At 41.2% G+C, this 24,513-nt stretch overlaps 3 protein-coding genes across 8 annotated transcripts in view; 1 reads left to right on the top strand and 2 right to left on the bottom strand.

Annotated features, from left to right (window-relative positions):
- trim33 (tripartite motif containing 33) overlaps nucleotides 1–10,126 on the bottom strand; it is a 22,433-nt gene extending 12,307 nt beyond the window's left edge. For 4 of the 6 annotated variants that reach the window (XM_030118350.1, XM_030118352.1, XM_030118351.1 and 1 more), the window contains exons 1-7: nucleotides 9,516–10,106; nucleotides 4,943–5,061; nucleotides 2,387–2,579; nucleotides 1,991–2,123; nucleotides 1,604–1,720; nucleotides 1,118–1,232; nucleotides 520–666 (exon numbers count right to left, since the gene is read on the bottom strand). In XM_030118350.1, coding sequence (XP_029974210.1) covers nucleotides 520–666; nucleotides 1,118–1,232; nucleotides 1,604–1,720; nucleotides 1,991–2,123; nucleotides 2,387–2,579; nucleotides 4,943–5,061; nucleotides 9,516–10,095 — 1,404 coding nt within the window. In that variant the 5' untranslated portion in view covers nucleotides 10,096–10,106. Of the gene's footprint in view, nucleotides 1–519; nucleotides 667–1,117; nucleotides 1,233–1,603; nucleotides 1,721–1,990; nucleotides 2,124–2,386; nucleotides 2,580–4,942; nucleotides 5,062–9,515 lie in introns of all 6 variants that reach the window. The other 2 variants (XM_030118353.1, XM_030118354.1) reach the window with 2 other exon arrangements.
- A 1,143-nt stretch (nucleotides 10,127–11,269) lies between these two features.
- On the top strand, nucleotides 11,270–14,109 carry bcas2 (BCAS2 pre-mRNA processing factor). Its single transcript, XM_030119431.1, has 7 exons — nucleotides 11,270–11,480; nucleotides 12,432–12,524; nucleotides 12,611–12,681; nucleotides 13,049–13,210; nucleotides 13,294–13,344; nucleotides 13,454–13,534; nucleotides 13,622–14,109. Exons 1-7 carry the CDS (start codon nucleotides 11,388–11,390, stop codon nucleotides 13,746–13,748), a joined length of 678 nt encoding a protein of 225 aa, XP_029975291.1. The 5' UTR covers nucleotides 11,270–11,387; the 3' UTR covers nucleotides 13,749–14,109.
- An 804-nt stretch (nucleotides 14,110–14,913) lies between these two features.
- Nucleotides 14,914–23,190, bottom strand: otud3 (OTU deubiquitinase 3). The gene is made up of 8 exons (XM_030119430.1): nucleotides 23,081–23,190; nucleotides 20,913–21,215; nucleotides 17,408–17,556; nucleotides 16,582–16,694; nucleotides 16,372–16,494; nucleotides 15,684–15,816; nucleotides 15,202–15,389; nucleotides 14,914–15,095 (listed from the first exon to the last, which is right to left on the bottom strand). Exons 2-8 carry the CDS (start codon nucleotides 21,116–21,118, stop codon nucleotides 14,931–14,933), a joined length of 1,077 nt encoding a protein of 358 aa, XP_029975290.1. The 5' UTR covers nucleotides 21,119–21,215; nucleotides 23,081–23,190; the 3' UTR covers nucleotides 14,914–14,930.
- Nucleotides 23,191–24,513: the final 1,323 nt, after the last annotated feature.

A 24,513-nucleotide genomic window follows, 5' to 3' on the forward strand; every position in this document is an offset into this window, starting at 1 on the left:
GAAACCTTCCTCTGGTCTGTTAGAAGCAGAAAGCAATTCTGACAGAAAACCCTACATGATATCAGACCCTCAATGCAACAATCCATATGAGATCACAGTGTGAGTCAACACTGGCATCACTATGTTACAATTAAAAAGGATGGGATGCTATTCTAAAGTCTGAAACTGAAAGTGGAGGATAAAAACTATCTGCGTAATCCTGCTTGGACCAAGAAGCTTTAATTCGTATTCAAACAATAAACCTCATTTCACTGCAACTATCTGTATTTCCTTGAAATAATTTCCATTTCTCAGAATATGGCTGTCTCAGCTTGTGACTGTGGTCTGAAATAAAGGCTGACTTAATATTTCCACCACTGATTAGTTTAATGCAGCTGTGAGAAGCAAGTGAAACTGTGTTTAACCCTAATATTTATCAAACCCAGTGTTAAGCTGTGTATCACAGGAGCTCAGTTTTGCTTGCACACCCGCATTTATCGTCACACTGCGGAGCATCTGGACAGCTCATGAGAAACATACCAGCCTCTTGCTGTAGAGGAGCGCTGTGCTGCTGCCAGTCGTGATGGCCCAGTGGCAGAAGTTGAGCACATGCTGGATCTGCTGGGCCAGCTGGGTGGTATCCTTATGCTGATTTACAAGCCTCAAACTGCGCTCTTTGGTCACACTCTGGATGGAAAGCAAAATTGTTTTTGTCAAGACGCAGCCTCAGTGAGCTAGAAGCAGAAGTGAGTCTTGATCCAGCCTGATCCTCGGTTAACATGAACAAATACAAGAGTAGCTCTTTAGTTGTGGTCAAATTAATATTTCAGAATACTTGGGGTTATTATAGTATCAGATGTGGTGAAACAGAAACAATAAACACAAGAGAATGTGACATATAAATGTAAGTTTGTCGGAATCACGTCACAAAAACTCTGAAAGAGAACTCATCCTGATTAAAAATAACGTACATGTACAGTGTGTCACAAAACCAATATAACATACCAAAGTCAAATCACAGTGTTTGTAAAGTGAGCTGAATTTTCTTAATTCTGAGGGCCGTTTCAAATGATGCTTTCTTCTTGATATTGAGCATATGTTAAAGTTCTTGGCATGGCTTTTCCTCGTGTTCACTCACCTCCAACTGCTGAAGCAGAGATTTGCCCTTTTTGTTGATTTCATTTATCAGCGTGAATACAGCGATTTTGATCTCATGCTCGACTTTTCGGTGCGTTTCATTCAGCTCTTTTAACCTGGATATAAAAGAAAAGAGGACATTAACACACGACTCTAAGAAGAAAGATCGACAGTGGTCATCTGATCTTTGGTCTGTTAGATCCCTCACACACTGCCTCTGTCATGGTTTGAAATATATGCATTCATTTCAGGGACTGTGAAAATAAAGTTTTGCTGCTGCAGTTACTTTGGAAAATATGTTTTTCTACTAAAGATGCAAAACATTTATGGTTGAATTGGAACATTAACCTCTGATAGCCAAAAACTCGGCCATGTTTAAACTTGTCTCTTTCATCATTTGAAAGTTGTCCAACATGTGAGTAATGTGACCCATCACACTTGTGTTAACAGGTAACCCAGAGAAGAATGTGGTCTTGAAGAAACTTACCGGGTTTGCACTTGAGAAACTGAAAAATGGACGTAGTTTTTCTTCTCTTGTAGCTTAGCAATGCTGGTCTCAATGACATCCTTGTGGTTCTGGAACGCTTCCTCCAGAAACTGGTACCTGGAAGGACAACACTACGTCAGGAACAATTTTTCAGTAGACAATCAATAAGCTGAAACCAGTGAAGGTTAAAAGGTTTGCTATGGAAATCCCTCAGCAATACATTAAAGTTCATGCAAACTGTAACCGATGTCCTATAATGTGATGTAAGAACACAATCGATACAAAAATCGGAGTTATTTTGAATTTTGGTTCAAAAGCCCTGCTGTACATTTAGCAACCAGACAAACACTGGAAGTGGACAGTGGTATAATAAGTATACTGCGATACCTGTGCTCCTTGTGCTCCAGAAGTTGGCAGTCCCTGCAGGTCAACGTGTCACAAGTCTCACAGAAAAGTTTCAACGGCTCCTTCTTGTGGACGGGACAGAAAACTGGCCTTTGTCCTGAAGCACTAGTCGACTCTGCAGACATAGAAGAGGGAAGAAAAAATATAGACCACTTATCCAAAAGGACTGAAAGCAGGACACACGGCAGAATAAAATAATGAAGGCTAAAGAAACAGAGGCCAGTTCAAAAGACCTGCTCGTACGTACAAAAAGATCAGAAACCAAGACACTATGATCTATCAAAGTATCATAAAAGCTACACAATGTAAGGTCTCATTGACAACATTTCAACTCCAGTTAGTGTAATGTAGGCGGCATGCAGTGTTAGTTTTACTGACCAGAAGTAGTTCCTCCATCGTGAGGGTCCCCGGTCTTACCGGAGGCAGCGTCTTGGTCTTCCTTTGTTCGAATTTTGTGGTCCTTGGTAACTTTGACCCTCTGGTGGGCCTCAACACAGGTCTTGCACAGCCATTCTACACATTCAACACAGTAGGCGATGGTTCCTGCGTTGTCATCGCAACTTGTGCACACCTTGGAAAGACGACATACAGCGTTAACAGAAGCCACTCAGATAGACTCAGATAGAGCACAGTCTACTCAAAATTCAGGACTGATTTGCTTTTGGTTCCAGTGAAGTCAGATCATCATAAAATGTTCCCTTGCCGCAGGCAAAGTGCTCCCATTATAAATTATTCTTTAAGCAAAAAGCACAAACTACTAAGGTTGATTATTAATGAGGAGAAACTAAAGGTTCTGTGTGCAACAAACTAACAATCTAATGAGCAGACAAAGAAAATACACATTACTTGAGCAGTAATTTACAGTTGAATGCAATTTTCCTAAGTTAATTTTGCCACTAAAAGAAACATCACTGTTGTTTCAAGGGCTGAAACGACTGGTCGAGAAATTTGATTGCTAAAATTCCTCGAGGCAAAATTCTCAGCCTCAGGGCTTTGCTTGGATTACTGCTACGTACACAGCGTGCTCCCTTTGGCTTTTGATGCTGTGAAACTGCAACGCATCCAAAAGGTGAAATGCAGATTGGAAACGCTGTGCTGTGTCCTCCGGCAGGCGGGTCGCTAGGAGACACTCGCCTTGAGCGGAGGAGGTAGTGCGGGTCAAAGACTAGCGCCGGGGCGGCAGGGAGGTTGAACGCTGCCAGGGGGGGCTGACCTCCCTGGTGGGAGGCCCTGAGAGAGAACAGCAGGACCCCGCCTGGACATCGAAGCCAGCTGAGCCCCACGGCAAACCGTGGCTGCTGATTTAGGTACATTACCCTTTTCAATCTTTTCACTGTCTTTATTTAATCGGTGCTTTGCATCCCTCATACACAGAGAGGCCACATGATATTTTCAACAAGTATTTCTTAAATCGAAGGAGATGCTCAGCGTCGTAAAAAACAACAACAACAAAAAAAACCTCAGAAAATGATATGGTGCAGTCAAGTTGTGCTTCACTCATGTTAGATTTATACACCTCACAGCAGAAAAAGAGCAGAAAAAAAAACTGTCAATAAAAATGTTTATTTTGAAAGGAATTTAATTGGATGCACATTTAACTGACTTTTAGGATTTTCTCTGTCTTTCAATGATATCGTTAAATTGATTTCGATGTACATGCAAGGTGTGACACTAGTTTTGAAAGTTTAAAGGCAATCCATTTCATTGCATCATGTGGAGCGTCATTCTAAGTGAGAGTTGGCCAAAGCCTACTGCTAGGAGGGTTTCATGTGACAGAAATAAGCTGGTATCATAGGCAAACAGTGCTGGGAACATGGATGCAGTTACATCCAGGTCATTGATACAGATAAGAAAGATCAATGGTACTAAAATAGGTCCCTGCAGGACTCCACATAAATTCTCCCATGTATGGCCCCGTTTACAAGTGAAAAATTTGTCAAGTGAAAATGCTAATTTTTGCGCTTTTATTTCATAAAAGTTTTATGCTATAAAACCAGACACGTGCACACATGAGAAGATGCTGTAAACATTAACAATGGTGAGTGTATGGACAGACGACAAAGTAGGATTGCTATTACAGGCGGCCTCCCAACTATAAAACTATCAAGTTCCAGGAGAATATGGACTGAGGGTCATGAGACTCTGGAGGCCGCCATTGTTGTTACTGTCAATCAAAACAACTGTTTACTACAGCTGTGGCGCACATGCACAGTAGTCGTGTTTCTGCTTTCTACAGGGAAACGGCACGTCTCAGTGGTTTAGAGTGCCTCTGTCATGCAGACGGACACCCAATAAGCAAAGAAATGTTAGCGTTTTCACTTGAAAACGTTGCACAAACGGAATCTAAACAGGTGTGAGAATGGGTCTGTCTCTCTGTTGTGTCTGTGATAGACGGATGACTTGTCCAGGGTGCAACAGGATACAGTTTTCACACTTTCAACTAGCAAGCAGTGCACAGAGGGTCATTTTTTTCTAATGATATGACAGAAAATCTCAATCATATATTATTCTAAATAGATTAAAAAACTAGATAAGAACTTTTAATGACTGAAGATTACTTTCAGAGTGTTTGGAGCTACATGATTTACTGAAAGAAGATTTTTAGTGGCTCTAAATCTATTTTGCAGGTAATCATACAGCAAATGATAAAAACTGACCACTGATTTTACAATACATAAAAGCCAGAGAACAGTTCACTGAGGTTGTTGAAAGACCATTATTTTGATGCTGCTTCTCTCATCCATGTCTAGTCAAATACTCCCCGAGACTTACACGATTCAGACATGTTAAAGAAGTCTTCAAATCCCTATGTTGAGGTGTTGTTAGATTTGGAAAAGGTGGGACGTGCACCCATGACAGAAAAGCAGACATGAGAATGCCTTTGTCACCCATCTATAAAGCATTAGCGCCACAGGGCCAATTGTTTCCACATACCTTTGAAGCTTTGTCGTCAGATTTGCTGGTTGCCTCTGTGGTGTCTTTCACAAAGTAGTTGTCAATAATGTCACTTTGTTTGTAGTCCTGGTGGCAAACCGAACACCGCATAACATTTACTAGAAGAAAAAGAAATGAAGAGGAAAGGAAGGAAGGAAGAGGAAAGGCAACACTTTAAACACAAGCTCACAAAATGAATCAATCAAGTCAAATTGAAATTGTAATTGTATGGCTCAATGTTCCATTAATTTTTCTTGAACGCTCACCAAAGACAAGCAACATAAACTTGTCTTTTGAAGAACCTTAATTCCCAGATTTAATAGATAGCCTCCAGCAAATTTGCATAATTTCCTTTAGGTAAATTCTTCTTAATGGAAATTCTAGGACTGATGGGACAATGACGCTTATTCATAGAGACTAATTGGTTTACTGCTTGTTTTCAGAAGATTCCATCTAATCCTTTTCTGGAATTTTTATTAAAATATTGAATCACATGGCCAAGCAGCAAAGACCATTCCCCTTAATGACTTCATTTAGTTTTGTTAATGCAATTACAGCAATAATCACAGACGCCAAGTAATTAGAGTAGCGCATTCACTTTTTTTATTTATTTTCCGTGTTTTAATATAAGTCACAAGATTAAACTTCATGTGAACGTCTTAATTTGGGTCAGATAATGTGTTGCACCTCCTCCACCTTGTAAACCCATAAATTCCCCACCCCTCCCCACCGGCCAGCTGAGTTAAGAACCGGTATGAGCTGGATTGAGCCAGTCTAGGCTGGCTGGAGCAGCACACAGCCGGTTTGTGTGAGCTTCAGCTGCATGGATCCCCCATGTGATTGGCTGCGAACGCAGCTGGACTGAGATTGTGTAGAGGAACCCACCACACACACACACACACGCAGGCACACACGCACACACACAGCTGTCACTTTGAACTAGGGCAGTTCAGGCTCAGCCATATGTCTGCTCATCATAAAAAACACACATAAACAATTAAAGGCATATTTCAAGCAGAATGGGGGGGGGGTCTGTTTCCTCAGTCTCATGCTCCTCTCCTACACATGAAGAAAATTATATAAAAGTGGAAGCCAAACTAAAGTGGCATGTTTTTATCCCCATAATCAACTAGTTAAAATAGATGTGGCTGTTGTTCTTCGACTTTAACCTTGTTACTATGCATGAGCCAGACCGACCTGTCCAACGAAGCTGAAACCGGGTGAGATAAGGCCGATCACGCAGAGGTGAGAGGCCTTACAACTCAGCTAATACTGAGATGTGATTTAATTTGAGGGCCGGCTTCAGGAACCGTGCAAAATTATTGGAGAAAGGAGGACAAAACAGATCTGCAAATAATTTGATTTGTCGAATTGTATCATTTGGAAAAATAGCAGCACAGTGAGGATCACTGTACATTTAAAGTTTTTCAGATAAAGCCAGACACAGAAAACACATGACACATGTGGCTAGGTGTTTCAAAGATGTAAACAGCTAAACAATGCGGTGTTTGAAGCTGAAACTGGCTATTGAGCAGATATTACAAAGAGGAAGTAAAGGGAGGAGGGATGCATGCATGTACAATAAACCTATCGGGAAGTGGAAAACTAGTTGTTCCAGTTGGGCACTTCATGAACAGTTTTGCATTCATCTGGCATTTAAATGTCTTTTTTTACTGTGCATTACTTAAATAAATAATCATTCAAGAGTACCAGTAAATCTCTTAAAATACCTATTTTGAATTTCTCATTCCTGTTGTTGCCAAAGCAGTTAATGCTATCTGCCAATTAAGGCGATCAAGTGTCTAAATATTTTTGCTCAGCTCCACCTGTCAGAGAAAAAGTCGCCCACCTGGCACCTTTGTCCAGTTCTGCTGCTGTGTGGTCTGCAAACTCTTGTGTGGTCGGTCAGATTTGTTTTTTCAAAATGGACGCCACCTCCACTGCCTTTTCTCTTTCATTTGCTTTCTCAAGACCAAATCATCTAGCTACCTCAGCCTCAAACATCTTTTTTTCTACCCCCTCCACCTCTTCCATCAATTCATACACAACTCTCTTTACCATCGTCACACCCTCTTGCAGTATCATTGAAACATCGTGAGGAGTGTGTCTACGGTGAAGGGGTGTGGCCTGCACACCTTCTCAGAGTATGAAATGTCCTGACAAACTTATTTACTTCTGCTGCTGGCTGACATCAGGAAGTGAACTTTATTCCTTTTTTTTTTGGACAACAAATAGGCCTTTAGACTATCACGAAAATAAAGCAGCATTTGGTATGTATTCTGCAATAAAGGAGGGTGTGTGAGGATTTTTCATGAGGTTATGCGGAGATATTGAACTCTTCAACAAAATGTTGATAATAAGTTGTTTATCTGTCACATTAAAGGATTTGTAATTGTCCCAAATTATGTAAGCATGTTATTGGCCAATTTTCTATTTACCAGCTAAAGCAGGAGGTCAAATTCTATTAAACAATGTCCAGGGTTAAGCATGTTGTTCGAGCCACGCTGACATAATTTGTAAACCTTTAGGAAAAGATGAGGTAATGAATGTTGGAAATTTGGTATCTAAAAGCATCTCTTTTTGCTGGATTCACCTGTTTAGGACAAGTAGGAATGAATAATCATTTGCTAAGACTTTAGTAGCTTTCAGAAACAGAGGGCCACTGCAGTGAAATTGATCATGATATTTAGGGAGTGGAAAAATTAAGAAATTTTGAAGGCCCTGCTTTCTACGGATTTGTTTCAGGATTGACTCCAAAATACAGATACTGAAACAAAAAAACATTTAAAGTGAACTCATTTCCTCTGTTGTTCTGTTAAATTGTCTGCTGGATAATTTAAGTGCAGTTTTATTTTAGTTGAAAGCATTTTAAACCAGACTTAATCAAACAGCAGTACTTTGTGGAGTCAGGCAGTTCTGAATATTGAATTGAGACCATGCGATTGAATCTGTCCTGAAATCAATCCACATGAAACTCCTGAAATAAAAATGTTCTGATTTACACTTTTCCCACGTCTAAGAAAATGATATTAATGTTGGTGGCAGGTACCACACAGTGCTAAAACTGTAGCGGCTAAAAGAGAATGCAGAGTAACATGAGATGTCACCAGCCTCCTCTGACACTCAACCCGAAACAAGTGTAGCATTTCAAATTTAACGTGAGGAAGTCAAAGGAAACATAAATGCTGTGCTTACATTTATTGATTTAATAAAATGCTGTTATAGTATTAATTCTGCAGAACTTCAAAAAGATACAAAGTCACCCCAGACACCATCTAGTGCATTTTCTGCCAAGCTACTGCACAATAAGTCAACAAGTACAGTAAAAGTTAAAATTTACCTGTTGATGCAACTTTAAAGGGAAAGATATTATGTTTCTGAATAGAATAATATTCTATATCAGCATGTAAGATCAAATGTATTCTTTACAAATAAATGCTTATTATCAGAGAGGAGTGTTGTGAGCTTTCAATAAAGTCAAGTGACAGACATGGTGTGGTTTGTCTGCCCTCAAAAACAGACTGATCATTATTATTATTACTATGTTGACAGACTCACAGAGATCCAGCCTAATTACAATCGAAATTACCCAAAATTATAGGAGCACTATGAAATCAAAAGGAAACCAAATAAGCAATAAATTATAATTGGACGTTCACACACTGGTCCTGCATCATCTTCTGCAAAGGAGAATAATAAAAACATTACAAGATCTTGTCAGGTTTCCTGGATTATTTGAGACTTTGCAAGCAAGTTTGACAGATATTGCAAAAAAACAAAACAAAACAAAAAACAAAAAAAAGAAAAAAAAGAATGAAATTTCCAAAATCTTGCAATTACAATCTTTCTGCATCTTGAAAAACTATGTGAGGACTCCATACTTTGGTTCATGAACTCAGCATATCGCAAGTGGATGGATGCTGCAGTTATCAATATGTAAACATGCAATACCCCAGACATGTGTTTATATTAAAACATCCGATTCCTGTCTGAAGATTTGTATAATTCACTATTTTTGACACAAATATCTAGAGCTTCTATTAAAGATGTGTTAAGCGAGTTATGTACCATCACTTTGACTAACCCAGGATTCATTTGGCACCTGGTGAGCTCGAGCTGCAATCCGAGAGTCATCAAAACAATATCCAAAAGTAAAATGATCCCATTCGTGTACAGAAGCCAAGCTGATGGGAAAGGGCCCGTGCTGTCCACGTGAGCACGTTGGAGGGATAAGACTGATTGAGCATCATTTAAATGATCACTGAACGGCTCCAAAAATTAAAACTTGGCAAAACGTTAAGTCGCCCATTGCTTGGTGTTGCCAGTTTGTGCCTGCTAACGTGTCTCCTTCTTCCCAAGACATGGAGTGGAGTCTCTCCACATTGCTTGCTCTGTGCAATACAATAGTCTGAAATCTAACTCCCCGGCCTGCAGGCATCAGCGTCTCGAGGTGTTAAGTCTCAGGTGAATCATCCAGCTGTCACAGTATTCACAGCTGCTAACGGTTTATGTCAACAAATTACAGATGACAGAGCAGAGGCCTGCTCTATCTTCCTATCCGTCAACAACTCACCTATGTGCGTGTCCGCCTGCCCGTGTGGCCCGGTCACCTGTAAGCTCAACTGTCGCTCCGGCTGCGGGATACATTTTAGGCAAAACGAGTGTAGACAAGGCAGAAGTTTTGGTTCACAGTCTGGGCTCTGGAGACTTTGTTTACACACTGCGCACGTATCCAGCAGATTAATGGGAGTGGATACCGGCGTGGCCGCGGGAGCCGTGGGAGGGGGGGACATTTCAGTTTGGAGTCCGCCAACGGGGGCCTCGCCGGCAGGTACAGTTTCTGTCGCCGGCTCCGCATCGGTGCTGCTGGTTTCGGCCGGGCTAACGGCCGTGCTAGCGTTCCCGTTGGCTTCACCCAGAGCACCATCCGCCGCTCCGCTGCTGTTGCTAACGTCCCCTCCTTCACTAGTGGGTGTCGGTGCCTCGTTAACGACATTGCTCGGCTCGGTCTCTTCGTCTTCCTTTGTTTTCGCCTCGACAACATTTTCTGCCTTCTCCGTTTTAGTCTCTGGCTGCTCATTTTCAGGCGCTGAAGGTACGGAGTCCAAATTAGTAGACGGTTCCATATCCTCTTCGCCTTTGTTGTCCGCCATCTTCCTTCCTCTTTGAAGCTCCACTGCACGTACTGCGTAACTTCTCGGACCAGGAGTACGTCTGTTACGTCTTGACGTCAGACGTGCTCGTTTTTCTATAAAATCAAATAAAAACTGAAAATATCAGATAATATTAGCAAATATTTTCTAAATTTCAAAGCTACAAATAGGGTACATTTAACATGTGATTAAATATGATCTTATTTTATAATTAAGTGTATTCAATTTTCCAGCCCTGGAAATTATTAGATATTTAATATTTAATAACAAGAACTAGTCAGTGGATATAATCAATAGAAAAGCTCATTCTCACACAAGGAGTAAAGTGATACGGGCGCGCGCGCGCGCACACACACACACACACACACACACACACACACACACACACACACACACACACACACACACACACACACACACACACACACACACACACAGGAGAAAGAAACATTTGGACTGTCATGTCTTCGAAAAAGCCCAATAGAGAGTAAGTAAATAAGGAGTTTCAGCCTATCTAATCCCATCTCTTAACTCACAATATTTGATAATATAAACACATAAATAATATTAAAATCCTATATTGTTATATCATCTATTATGTATTTGTCAGTCTAAAGTATAATGGAGAAACACAAGTTGACCACACACATATACACACGCATGCTCATACACACCTGCTGCCATCAAGCAGACGAGAGCATTAAAAACAAGGACAACAGGATTTAAGAACAGTTTCCATCCAACCGCAGTCAAAACACATTTAATGTTTTTGAAATGGATCAGTGCAATGACATAATGACGGAATACATGGCTGACTGTGAGTGATGGGTGTTTGCTTGTGTTTTCCTTTTCTTTTCTTTTTTTCAAGGGTTTTCAAAGATTTTACTGAATCTTGGTGGAATTTACAGTTGCTTTTATTTATGGTGTACAGAAGTGCTAAGAATGGATGTACAAATTGGATAACACTTTTACGTCTCGTATTTGTACATTGACATAAAGACATTTTATTATATTGTATTGTGTCCTTCTATTACATCCATACATCCATGTTCAGTTGTATTTTTTTTAAATCAGGTATAATATCTTTTGGCAGAAATAATTAGTCAAGTCAAGAAGTGGAGACATGTTTTGCACGGATGGGTGAGTTTACAGTTTACACGCCGCTCCACTAGATGGCGCCAAAACAAGAAATAACCCTTCTACTTCCGGAAAGGCTTCAGATTCAGAGTGAGCGGTTCTCATTCGAGGAGAGAGAAGTGGACAATTCAGGCAATCATATTTACTAATTAGCGATGGCCGGCACGGCTTCAGTAGCCGGTGAGGTATTTGTGGATGCTTTACCGTATTTTGACCAAGGTTACGATGCAGCAGGAGTCCGAGAAGCGGTAAGTTGATCCAAACACAAGCGGAGCGTGTTAGCTTAGCATGCTACATGATGCGTGCAGTAGTTTCAGAACTTTACATCTTAATTGAAGGTTATCTGTGCCAATATTTACACTTTACAGATTTTTTGAAGGCTTTATCCGTTGTACTTAGGCTAGATTTTAGCTGTGATATTTGAGAGTGATACAGACATGCTGACGGGAAGGTCAATAATCTAATATTATCCTGAAGGTTTCTTTAAAATGTAATTTTTAACAGTATAAGCACCAGGCAACAAAGCACAGTGATCTCTGTGTACTGTAAAGCAAAACATGTACTTGATGTTTTTCAGCCTTTCTACATTGTTACACGGATTTTGTTTATTCACCGTTTTGTATAAGATAAATTATATTTTCACCCAATGTATTCCATAGTTTTTGCTTCAGATCAAAGCGTGGAAAGACATGGGGAATTGTAAGCGTTAAGGCACCAACTGGATGTGATTTTAGTGATTGCATTGCTGAAATTGTGAGTTTGTAGTCCAGTAGTGGACGATTTGATTACATTCACTCAGCTTCTGGAGTTTCATTTTGTTCTCAAATCAAGCTGACTTCAAATTAAATGTCACAGAGAGGACAGTGCCCCTGCGAGACTCCAGCAGGATTAGAGAGTTCATAAATTCATCTGACCGCAAAGAACATTTATTCATGAGAGGTTAATGACTTGGCTCAGATCAGGCTCCTTCGGTGGATTTCTTAAAGCTGAATAAGTTCCCCTGATCTATTCACTCTCCATCCTTCACTGGCTGTGGGGTATTTTTGGATTTACCAGCAAGGAACCACTTCACAGATTTAGATAATCTGATCTCACTTAATCTTTTCTTTGCGTTCACCTCTATCATCAAATGTGTGAGTGAAAGTTAAAGCTGCAAGAGTAAATGTATTAAATTTATTCATCCCTTTTTATTCGTTTAGGCTGCAGCATTGGTTGAAGAGGAGACCAGGAGGTATCGACCTACCAAGAACTACCTGAGCTACCTGCCCACACCTGACTTTTCTGCTTTTGAGGTGATAAAGTCCACCAGAGCTCTGAAAACCTGTCACGTTTGTGTTCTGGTCGAACAGACATAACAGCGGTTCTTTCTGCCTTTTAGACCGAGATTATGAGGAATGAATTTGAGCGGCTGGCAGCTCGGCAGCCGATGGATCTGCTGAGCATGAAGAGGTAAATCCTCGCTGATGGCGGTTTGGTCACTGAGAGATGAACCACAGTAGTTAAGGAATTTAGATGTTGAAAACACAGCCACTCATACCCCAGTTGTTCAGAGAGATTAATTGACATTGACTAACTTTGACAAGTGTTCCTCTCTCTGAGCCTCAGAACTGATCATTTAATCTTTGATCCTGTCCTGGTTGAACTATAAAAAACAAAACAAAAAAAAACAATCCACAGGGTTAACCATACCCTAACCCTGCACATCACATCTATCTACATACTAAAGGAATTTTATGATTCAAGAATGCTTTAGATAACATTTTTCCAACTCATAATGTTGAGAATGAATCATCCTTATTTCTGTTACTTGTTACAGATATGAGCTTCCAGCACCGTCGTCGGGACAGAAGAACGACATTACAGCGTGGCAGGAGTGCGTGAACAATTCCATGGCCCAGCTGGAGCATCAGGCAGTCCGCATTGAAAACCTGGAGGTCATGTCGCAGTATGGAACCAATGCGTGGAAGGTCTACAATGAGTACGTAGCAGCAGCCTGCTCTCACACTCACTGTGTTATTCGTCTGAAAGCGTCTAATGCACCATCTTCACTGTCCTCCTCAGTAACTTGGCCTTCATGATTGAGATAGCTCAAAAGGAACTTCACAAATTCAGGTAATCAATGAAAATATTTCACTTGCTTTAAAAAAAAAAAAAAAAAAAAAAAAAAAAAACACTAACGGGTGGTTCTGCATTTACCTGTAAATGAATTGTTGGTCCACAGGAAGCAGATTCAGGATTTGAACTGGCAGCGTAAGAACGACCAGCTGGCAGGAGGAGCCAAACTGCGAGAGCTGGAGTCCAAGTACGTCAGCTTGAACGATCACCTCACTCTGGAAACGCTACGGCTGGATTCGCGTCCGGCCTAACGTGCGTGCTTATTCTCTTGCAGCTGGGTGTCTCTGGTCAGTAAGAACTATGAGATCGAGCGGGCCATCGTCCAGCTGGAGAACGAAGTCACTCAGCTCCGACAGCAGCAGGGAGACGAAAACAAAGAGAACATCCGGCAAGACTTCTGAATCTCAGACTGTGTCCCAAACATTGGCTCCATCTTCCTCCTACCACTGCCTGGACTGAGAAGCTGTCTGAGGAGGGGAAGTGACTTCTGTGGACGAGCTTCATCACCCTCTAAACTCGGCAACAACACACATTTCACCAGAGTTAGCAAACGTTACGCAGTCCTGCTTTAATAGGTAATTTATACTGGAACGCTGGGAACAACCTGCAGAGGTGCCGTCGAACAGAAGACTGCATCCAAGTGTAAATAGTCATGTCAAGTCTGGTAATGATAAGCTGATGTTCGTTAGCCCTTCTTGACTTCATTTCAGTTCTTTTTTTTTTTTTTTTTTTTTTTTTTACACAGTTTAATAAACTTTTCTACCTTCTGGCTTTTTTCTCTTCAGCTCATCTGTGATGTCACACCTTGAGACATGGATTCTTTCATTTTAAAGCCTACTTTGACCTAGTTTGGGCCAGAACAATAAAATAAAGGTATTTGACAGATATGACAGACCTATGAAGATGTGAAATGTGATTAACATTTTACACTTCCATTTTTAATTCCAGTCATATTCTGTTACAATTTAATGCAATTTTTTTAAACTTCCATGTATAGATGATTTATAAATCCTGTAACTGTAAATATTTCAGCCCAAATGAAAAAAAAAAAATCAATGAACTACAATTTCAGTAAATGCTCATTTATTGGTATTTATTGCCACATTCCTTACACAGTGTGCATAACAATCATTTTTCTGCCACTCGCTCCTTAACTTCCTCTGAGAAATCAAAACGTTCTGGATGAGCTCGATCAAAAAAGCCTGGCAGCACAAGATGATCTGCATCGAAAGCCTGATATCCAGCAAAAAAAGAGGGGTTGGGAACCGGGTCTGCAAAGTTTCTACGGACACAGACACCAACCAGGAATCGCACTGAATGAAAAAGAAAGAAATCCAACAGAAATACTGATAGTCATGCTCCGTTACTCCCAGGTTGTAATTTTTTTTTTTTTTACTTTCACTCGTCTCATTCACTCGAGTTTGCAGGCACTGTCATACTGTTCGCAAAGAAACTAGAGGATTCTCTTTAGGAAAACGTATCGGCTGTGACTGGTTTCAGATCTGACTAAGTGCAAAACGTTGCAGGCAGCTTCAGCCACTGGTAGCTAGACTAGCAGGGGGGAGTTTTGGCCATGCTCCAGTCTATATACTGAGAGTGTTGAGGGCTGGTACTAAAGTGACGGCCTCCGGCAGGTTCTGGTTCTGGTCCTGGTTTCCTTTGCTCTGGAGGAATTTCTGCCGGTGCCTCTCCTCCTGGCGTTTCTTCTTCTCTTGTCGCTGCTGCTCTTTTCTCTGCTTGTTGGATACCTGGAAAAACAGACATGCTCTGAGGGGTTTTTAAGACGCTATCTACTGAGGTTTTTGTTTTTTTCCCCCTATCTGCCAGTATCCAGAAACCGATGATTGACTTCACCTTAAGTTTCTGTGTATTGCTGCCCTCTGCTGGCTTCTTGTGCTCGCTGCAGTCTGCGGCTTCAGCTCTGCAGGCTGAGCAGGATCCTGAGGCGCACTGACCCTGGCAGGAGTTCCCGAGCGCCGAGCCAACGAGCCATTCGGCATTAATTGTTGCTGCACTCAGCTGGAGGAGGTTCTCCTCATCGCCTGAAAAACAGAATAAGTCTGAATTTCTTCTGCGACTGGGTGTGCAAGACTTCACTGCTACATCTTGCTGAGATTGCCTGGTTGATTTCACGTCCCGGTACAGTGGACAGATTAGAAAGAATCACTACTTTTAGAAAAAATTACATTCAGGGTTTCACAAGAACTCGGGATGGAAATAGAGAATGTAGCAGAAGAGAGCATGTTGAGAGCAGGATGGCTACGACGTCTGTAATCGACTTGACTGGCGGAAGTCTGATTGTTCCAGCGGCTAATGAGCAAAGCTTCACTCCTGACCCTGGATTCCTCGGTTCTTGATGGAGCTCAGGATCACGTTGTCCTCCTCAGACGCCGTGGGAGACGAGTTCTTCTGCCGGTCTCTCTGACCGTCCCCGAACTCGCGCTGCTGGCCCTGTGAGTTGTGGAGACTCTGGGAAGAGCGATGATGAGAAATATATCAGAAATCTCCAAGTAGAGGCCGACGCCTCAACAGAGGCACTGCTGGGAAACTACTTCAAGGAAGGGGCAGGACGGGATTTGTATATATGCAATAATTTATTATAGAATACTGAATAAGATTTTAAAAAAAGAATGTGATGAAATAACTTACAGGTGTCTAACCTGTGTATTGTATGACAAAATGGTGAATTGGATGATTCTTGCTTTTGTTCTCATGTTAAGACAACATGAGAGGAAGTAGCTGCAGGTGGCTGAAACTCTTATAAAATACTCAAACTACCAAAACAGAGGATGACTCAGATTCAGTCATCCTCATTCAAAGCAGAACAAAAGTATTTCGAGAATCTTTTGTATTCTGCCAGATTTTGCATTTTAAAGTTGGAAAAAAGTAGTGGCGGCACTCACAGATCAGTACAAGGCGTCAAACCAACAGAATTTAATGTGACAAAACTGGTAAGATCCAAAAAAGTCAAATGCCACCTAATGTCAACTGTTCCGCTTGTGGCACAGGAAGCGCGCTGCTCACCTCGATCCGGAGCTGAGCAGGACTCTCAGAGTTATCACCGATGCGCCGGACGCTGTCATAATGGTCTCCGTAGCGGTAGGCGATGTGCAGCTCTCTGCACACTTGCTTCTCGGCACCATTTATCTGCGAGGCAGAGCGCGACACAGAAAGAGGTGACGGGCCCGCTGCGCTGCGGAACGAGACGGGGAAAGCGTCTGGCGGCCTGCCCACCTCCCACAGCGGCGTGTTCAGCTGGTGGATGACCACTTTCACCTGCTGGCTGCGAGCGAAAGCCACGATGGCGTCGTTCCCCGCAAACGTTCCGGCCTGAGACAGGTTGGACACTAAGAGAAAGAAACAAAAGACATTACTGACCATGAGCAACACGCTTTTCAACACTGACAACAACTGACGTCAAAACCACCAACGAACGCACTGGCCTCACACGAGCAGAATGTCTTACAGGATCCGACGTGACAGAATCAACACAAGTTGTGGTCGCTCCACATTTTACATCACTGCCGTGAACTGGAAACAATCGTGCTGGAATCACATCATGTGTTAAGAAAAACTGATTGTGAGTTTCATTCAGCCGTTTCGTTTGTGGTGAAAAATGTAAAGTTCGAGGAGAAAAGGCAGCAGCCAGATAACGTCTGATCTTGGGCCCTGATCGGGGTCGAGGACCAGACTTTGGACATTCTGAAGTATGAGCAGTGACCACTAGGGGTCACCACAAAGCTGCTGCACAGGTTCAGAAACAAAAAGGGATGGGGAAGGGGAAGGCTCTCTGATCTGATCTGGGGCTTGACTTCCTTCTTTGACAGGTTTGCATGTTCTCCCTGTGCGTAAGCAGATTGTCGACATCAACCAGTATTTCTTCCCACAGTCCACAAGCAGGTATTTCATGTTAATTGTGAGTATGTGTTGACCCTGTGATGACCTGGTGGTCTGAGCGTCCCGGTCTCCCTCCATCGCTCCAGACTGTTTAATCGCCGCCTTTCAATGCATTACTTCTGGTTGTTGTCGGGGTTATTGAGTTACTGAGTCTTTCTCTTACAGTGCTGTGCGAAGGGCACGTCGTCCTCCACGAAGGGCTCAAAGTCCTGCCGGTGGGACATCATGTACTGGACGGTCTCCTGGCGGAGCCGCAGGTGGCCCCGGGAGTGGCCCTCCAGCTGATCGCCCAGCGCTCTGAACAGACAGTTCCTGCAGGAGGCCAGACACACGAGACACACATGAGCCTCAGTCCGGCTGAATTCCATTCAGACGCTCAAACCTGACATCTGAACTCACAACAGGTTGCAGAGGGGAGGGGGGTTAAAACTTCCATCACATGGGGTGTTCAATGATTATCCGATTCTCCCTTCATTTGCGAGTTGGCACACGATGAATCAGAGCATTCCTCTCACCAGGGGGTGTCGTGGCACATACATTTAATTATCCCACAAAAAAAACTAGCTTTCTTTAAAATTAGTGTTTTAAGTCCACAATGGAGGCATTAGGAGGAAAATAATCCCTCCATCCCACACCGACAAAGATGGTTTTGAGTTTTGACACATTCTTAAGCCAAGCTAACAAGTGGACGAATACTTTCTTGTGTCTCTGCATATGTCTTAATAATTAAATATATATATTTTTTTTATTGATGTCAAAATTTGTGTGCATGCGTAGGTTTTCTCTGGTGTCAGTAAAACTTGAAAAATGTCAAAGAAAACATCCCAAAAAAAGAAACAAAACAAAACAAAAAAAACAACAACAAACAAACATATTTCTCCAGAGTAGTGAACACAGCACTGAGAGGCAGCTGAGGTATTGGTGAAGCTGCCATGAAAGCTGTCAAACTCGCATCAGATTCCAAGCCTGCCGTCAGGGTGAGTGTGTGAAAACACACACAATCCCACAGCTATAGAAGATTTTTTTTGGGGACAGTTCACTGTGTTTTGCATCATCATTAATGTAGGATTAGTGTTAAGACTGCAGTCATTTTCACCGGAAATCGTTTGGGTTTGTGAAAATATCAACATTTTCATTCTGTAAACTCTGCACCACAAAAAAGAAAAAACTTTAAAGGATTTTTGACACCATTTTATTGGTCCAGCCCACTCAAGATGACACTGGGCCGTGTGTGGTCCCTGATTTAAATTGTCTGTATGTGTGTTTATGTGACTGTATGTGCAAAAACCATGCATTTGGAATCTGTTGTGTCTCACTCCCCATCAGTTTATAAATCAAAGAAACTAAAGAGAAACAGGACAGAGCACTATTACACATTTTACTTGTGCTCGGTTTCTTTTTTGGGGTTGACTTTCCATTCAGATCATCCATTGCTGTGATGCTTGTCGTGCTGATCATTGCATCATTTTGGCGTCACCTCTGCGGCAGAGTTAGTGCTGTACACGCCACGTTTGTCTGTGTGTCACAGCTGGCCAGTGCAGCACTCAAGAACAACAGAATGCATTATGTAACGTCAACCAGGGTTGGAAGAAACGTGGAAACATAACAGCAGCTGTTCAAAATCTTTAAAATCCAAAGCTCACGAGTCCCTGGTGCGTTTGCTGGAGATCATGCTACTTTAGAATAAGCTCCTCAATCCTTCTGTCCGATAATATGTTAAAAAAAAAAAATAAAAAATACTGGAGGACAAATGATGGTTCTAATTATGTTTATCGTCTGAAGTGAAAAATTTGAGCAGCGTCATTCTAGGATTATGTATGTGCTGACTAATCATGAGAAGGTCACATGTACTAAGGTCAAACTTTATGCGCGCGCGCGTGCACACACACACACACACGTTTGAACAGCTATATGTTGTGAGGACATTCATTGACATAATGCATTTCCTAGCCCCTCATCCTAACCATCAAAAATGAATGCCTAACCCTAACCCATACCCTAAACCTAACCTAAATCTAATTGTAACCCTAAACCAAAAATCAAGTCTTAACCCTCAAAAAGGCCAAAACGGTCTGTCGAATAGTGAGGACCGGCAAAAATGTCCTCACTTTCCAAAAATTGTCCTCACTTGTGAGGTTAAAAACCCATTGTCCTCACAAAAGGTCCTCACAACATATAGCTGTACAAGTACACACACACACACAAACACGCGCACACGCACACACACACACAAAACTTCATTAACACTCAAAGACAAACTATTATTTATGCTCACAGCACATAATTCACAGCTCATCCAAAATGCTCCATAAAACTGGTTAGAAACTGATAATAACGTTGATACGAGAATACAGGCAGCATTCACACCTCTGTGTTAAAGTACCAGAGGGAACTATAACTCATACAGCTACCTTTTATAATAAATAATAATCATAATCTCCAACATCCTTACAGCAAATTACCACAAGGCCACGATGCCAGGGTGAATTTGTATAAACATGGATAAAACAACAGCTTTAACATTACACTGTATTTTGCATCTGAAGGTGACATTAAAATTGGTTTTATGTAGAGATTATACTTGTTTTTGTCAGTAACTGGTTTTGTGGAATTATCTACCTGTACACTCACGCTCCTCCACTGGTTTTTATTAATAAAGAATTGAGCTGCTGTCATACCGCTGACATATACCCCACTCAGTTTGTGCTCTTTTGACTTCCTATCTGCCGCTTTCCCCAGACCATGGACTAAGAAAGGCGTTCAAGTACTCTGCTCCCTCTGCCTGGAGCACTCCTCAAAAATCACAGCAATGAAAGGAACAACCCACCATTGATGATTTCAAAACTCATGTTACAGACTTTTTGATGGCCGACTGTGGAGTGTGTAGATGCCTGATCGTATAGGACCATCATGTGTGTTACAGTGGTCTTTCAGTGTGAGTTGTGGTCATGATTCTTTCCTGTTACCTCCCTCTCTGCTCCATCCGGCCCTCTCCTTCCCCTGATACTCCCTCACCAGACTACCGAATGCATCTGCAGGAGTGTTGGACTTTCTCTCTTTTTTGTTTATTTATTTCGTCTCTATGTGAGTAATAAAGGTGAAAATAAAGAAATAAAAATAAAACGTCTATAGCAGAATTTTATCTTGTTGAAAAAATCTATTAGAAAATGATTTTGTGAGCTCAAAGTAAAGAGACGGCACTGTGTCGAGGTAAATGATGCCTCAATAGAATTATTGATCCAATATATGAGTAGCAAAATTACTCAACAAATTTAGAAACACTGTAACTATGTGTGAGCCTGGATAGGACAAAGCAGCATAGAAGATGGATGGATGACTATTTGTGTATTGTGATATACTTCTCAATTCATTAGATCACTTCATATAATACGATTGTTACTTTGCCATGAGAATATGAAGCATTATGAAGTTTTAACACATTACATCAACCAAGAACATTTGAAACTCCATTTCGTTTATGGATGCACTCATGAAGCATTATAAAAATAGACCTGAAATCTAAAGTCTCAAAAAGCATAACTCTACAGCTCTTTGACCTCTGCTGGCCACCAATTAAGATATGATAAACAAAAAGAGAAGTTTATTCCATTTAATTGGACTGTAGAGCAACACAGAGAGAATACCAAGTCCAGCTGTCTGTCTCTTACCCGTCTCCTGGGACTTCTCGCAGCTTGAGGCCCAGAGCCTGCAGCTGATTGGAGAAACTGACAAACTCTGCGCCCTCATCCGCATCCTGAGGGCGGTTCTTGCGGTCTTTAACGATGGCCCGCCGTGCTGCGCGCTCATCTCTCTTGCGCTCCAGTTCGCTCTTTTTATTGCTTCGTACAGGTTTCGGCGTCTGTTTTCGAGACATTTTGGCTGCGACTGCTTTTGCCTGCTTATAACACCAAAGGATGTCTTCTTATGGTAATGAGCTGGCACCTCATCAAACGCCGTCACTCATCCACACCCTTGTTAAAAAGACAGAAAGAGAGAGAGAAGAAGTAAGATATGAGAGAAATAAAGGAAGGCATTTAAGATCAAATCCATAATTTGTTGAACTGGACTGATATTATAAGCCACAGGTATTGTATCAACTTATCAGACATCTGTCTCTGGAAATCTTGAATTTCCAAAACATCACAATACAGATCGCTGTCTGATTATGTTAGTTCCTCTGAAAACAACTGTTACGGTGATAACAACTCTCAAGGGTGCCTATCTATAATTATAAGTAAAGAGGATAATTAATTTTAGATTTAAAGGCTTAGCTCTGCTTTAAAGTGATAATTCAAAAAGAGAGTCAAACATTTAACAGTATTAAGTAAAATCACTACCATTGCTACTGAGGGCAACATTGAGCAAATCAAACTTAACACAGTGAAAGTGGTGTAAAAATAACATCCTATGAATGAGTACGGATGCTTTCACAAAATATCCGGAATGTGGATACTAGATACGGTGATAGAGCAACAATCTGCAGTTTGGTAAATTCAGAAATAACATTATTTTAAAGTTAAATCCTTCCAAACCAAGACAACACATATAACACAAAACTCATAAATCACAGATGTCTACTACTCTTTAATTTTTGGACGCTGTTAGATTACTCTAAATTAAAGGTGCTGTAGGCAGGATTCCGCATCTCCGCCATCTTGCTTAGGGTTACCTAAGCAAGATGGCAATTTGACCCATCTAAGATGGCGATTTGAAACCCAGCACAGCCAATCCTGTCCTGATTTCTCTGACATCACGCCCTTATGCAAGTTAAGACCCTCCCACAAGAACGTGCGACGAATGCCCCTCGACCAATCACGGTTAGAGCCTCGTGGGCTCTTCTGATTGGTCAAAGATACCTGGAGCTGTCGAGATTCCTTTTCAGCTCAGAACAGAGATAGATGGAAACGCTGCGCCCTCGAGGTAGTGCAATTATCCTACACTCCTAAAGGATTATCAATGGATACTCTAACATTTAATACAAAGAAAACACAGAGAAATTAGCATTGACTAGCAAAATCCTGCCTACAGCACCATTAATCCTGGACATAACTATGAGTATCTGTTTCTTTGTGTAACCCCTGCGACCGGTTCATCCTGTGATCCTGGTCGCATGCATAAAGCAGCATAAAAGATGGATGGATTCTGGACAATACAATCAGCATCGAAATGTTTAACACTTAAAACGTTTCATGCTGCGTTCATGTAACATAAGGATAGTCGAAAAACGACTTCCCCACTGGGTGAATGCTGGTGAAGAGAAATTAAATCAAGAAGTCAGACAGCCAACAGCAATACTTTGTAGCAAGCTGCTGAGATTTTATTAGATTCTACAATCGTACCTGTGAAAACTGGGTTTCTGGTAAGAAACTCGATAAATTGTGAAAAGTAATGCGCTACATGCATCATCAAAAACAAACTGACACTGTCATGGTGGGTTTTTTATCCATGTGGAGTAAATTATACTATCCACTACATTTATTTTTGAGCAACTGATTGTAATTTTAAGGAATAACCCACGAAACAACTGTTATCTATTATGCTGACTGACTAATGTGGAGAAACGCTACCGCAAGAACAAGAATAACTGTCAGAGCTCTCTAAAGAAATGTAGCTGATTTATAAAAGACGGGAATGGGTGAATATGCACAGACTAGTTATGATACAGAGAAATGTTTACTAATTTAGACAGAGTAAGATCGGCGTCATGCTAGCTTGGCGGCTAGCAGCTAGCTCACTCTTCACCGTTGTTACATAACAACTGATATCTTCGGGATAAATACCTCGCTACACAGTGACACACTAGATGAAATAACGTCTGTAATATGATGGTACTTACTCCTTTCAAGGTGTCGGTCTTCCGTTTCTTTATATTTGGGTTCAGTAAAGCATAGTTTCTCCGTTTTGTTTACAACTGGATTTCCGCTTACGTACTCATATATAGGTGCGTCAACGCATACGGAAAGGGAGAAAGGACAAACTTAAAAATGCGATTGGAAACGGTGTTCTGAATTTAATTTTAAAACAAACTTCTGTTATGGATACAACAGGGTACTCATAACTAGTAATGTTTGCTAGGCGTGTAGAAATATGTATGTACCATTTGAAAATATATTTCATTTTATTGATTCACACAGCAAAATGCCCGAAAATAAAACCCACAATTATGCATTGCAGGCATCATGCTGGCACGGATCAGCTGCATTGTGGAACACTGTTGCAATGGTTAGTCCAATCTCTGCACAAACACAGCAAAGACATAGGTATGATAATCTACATGAGAGTTAGGATTCAGGATTGTCATAAAATGTGATCAAGGGGTAGGATTAAATAAGTTTTACTTCATCCTACCCCTTTCAGACATGATGTATGTATTATTGATGTATTTATATGAGTATACTGGATATAGATTTACTTAATTTGTGTGTATTTTTATTAATTAAAGAATAGATATATTTATTTTTATAGATACCTTTTTACAAGGTGTTTCATATTTGTGTGTGTGTGTGTGTGTGTGTGTGCGCGCGCGCGTGTGTGTTTGAATTTTGTTTCAATCATTCATTTAACACGTCTGGAAGGAATTAATGATAAATACAATACATAAAAATGTGTCTACATTTAGCTGATTGAGTCTGTCTGTCTGTCTCTCTGTGTATAAATCACTGCAACATCAACTCACCTAAACATCTTAAATTCTACTTACAGACAATTCTGTCTGAAGCCCCCATACGGTTGTCAAATACATTGTGGTGAGGAATAGAAAATGGAAAAGAGAGATGAACATTATGTTTGACAGCGAGACACAAAAAATCATCTCACAGTATAAAACTGCATCGCAAAGCAAGACGAACCAGTATGTAACACAAATTTCTTCCCCGAACCTGAAAAAAAAAACACACATTTCAAAGCTGATGATGCACAAAGAAACAGGACACACATCCACCAACATGGGCTGGTGTATGGTTTATTATAGACCTTGGCGTGTGATAGCACTGTGGGAACAGATGCAGTGGCCTGAAGGCTATCCATGCATTTGTGCATGTGTAGCAATCCCTGTCAGTCACCTGAGTGGAGGAGGGGAGCAGCCAGTGTAACTGTAGGGCAATATGTTATCTATACTGTATCTGCGCATAGTGTATGTTTGTGTTTGTGTGCGTGGGCCGGGTTTTAGCAGTATTGTGAGGACTCAAATATTTCTACAGTCATCCAATGGCATCCTGACTTGTCTACATAGTGACATTACTCATGAAATTTTCAAGTGAAAGCACATCT

The sequence above is a fragment of the Salarias fasciatus genome, chromosome 20, assembly GCF_902148845.1.
Source record: "Salarias fasciatus chromosome 20, fSalaFa1.1, whole genome shotgun sequence".
Lineage (NCBI taxonomy): Eukaryota > Metazoa > Chordata > Actinopteri > Blenniiformes > Blenniidae > Salarias > Salarias fasciatus.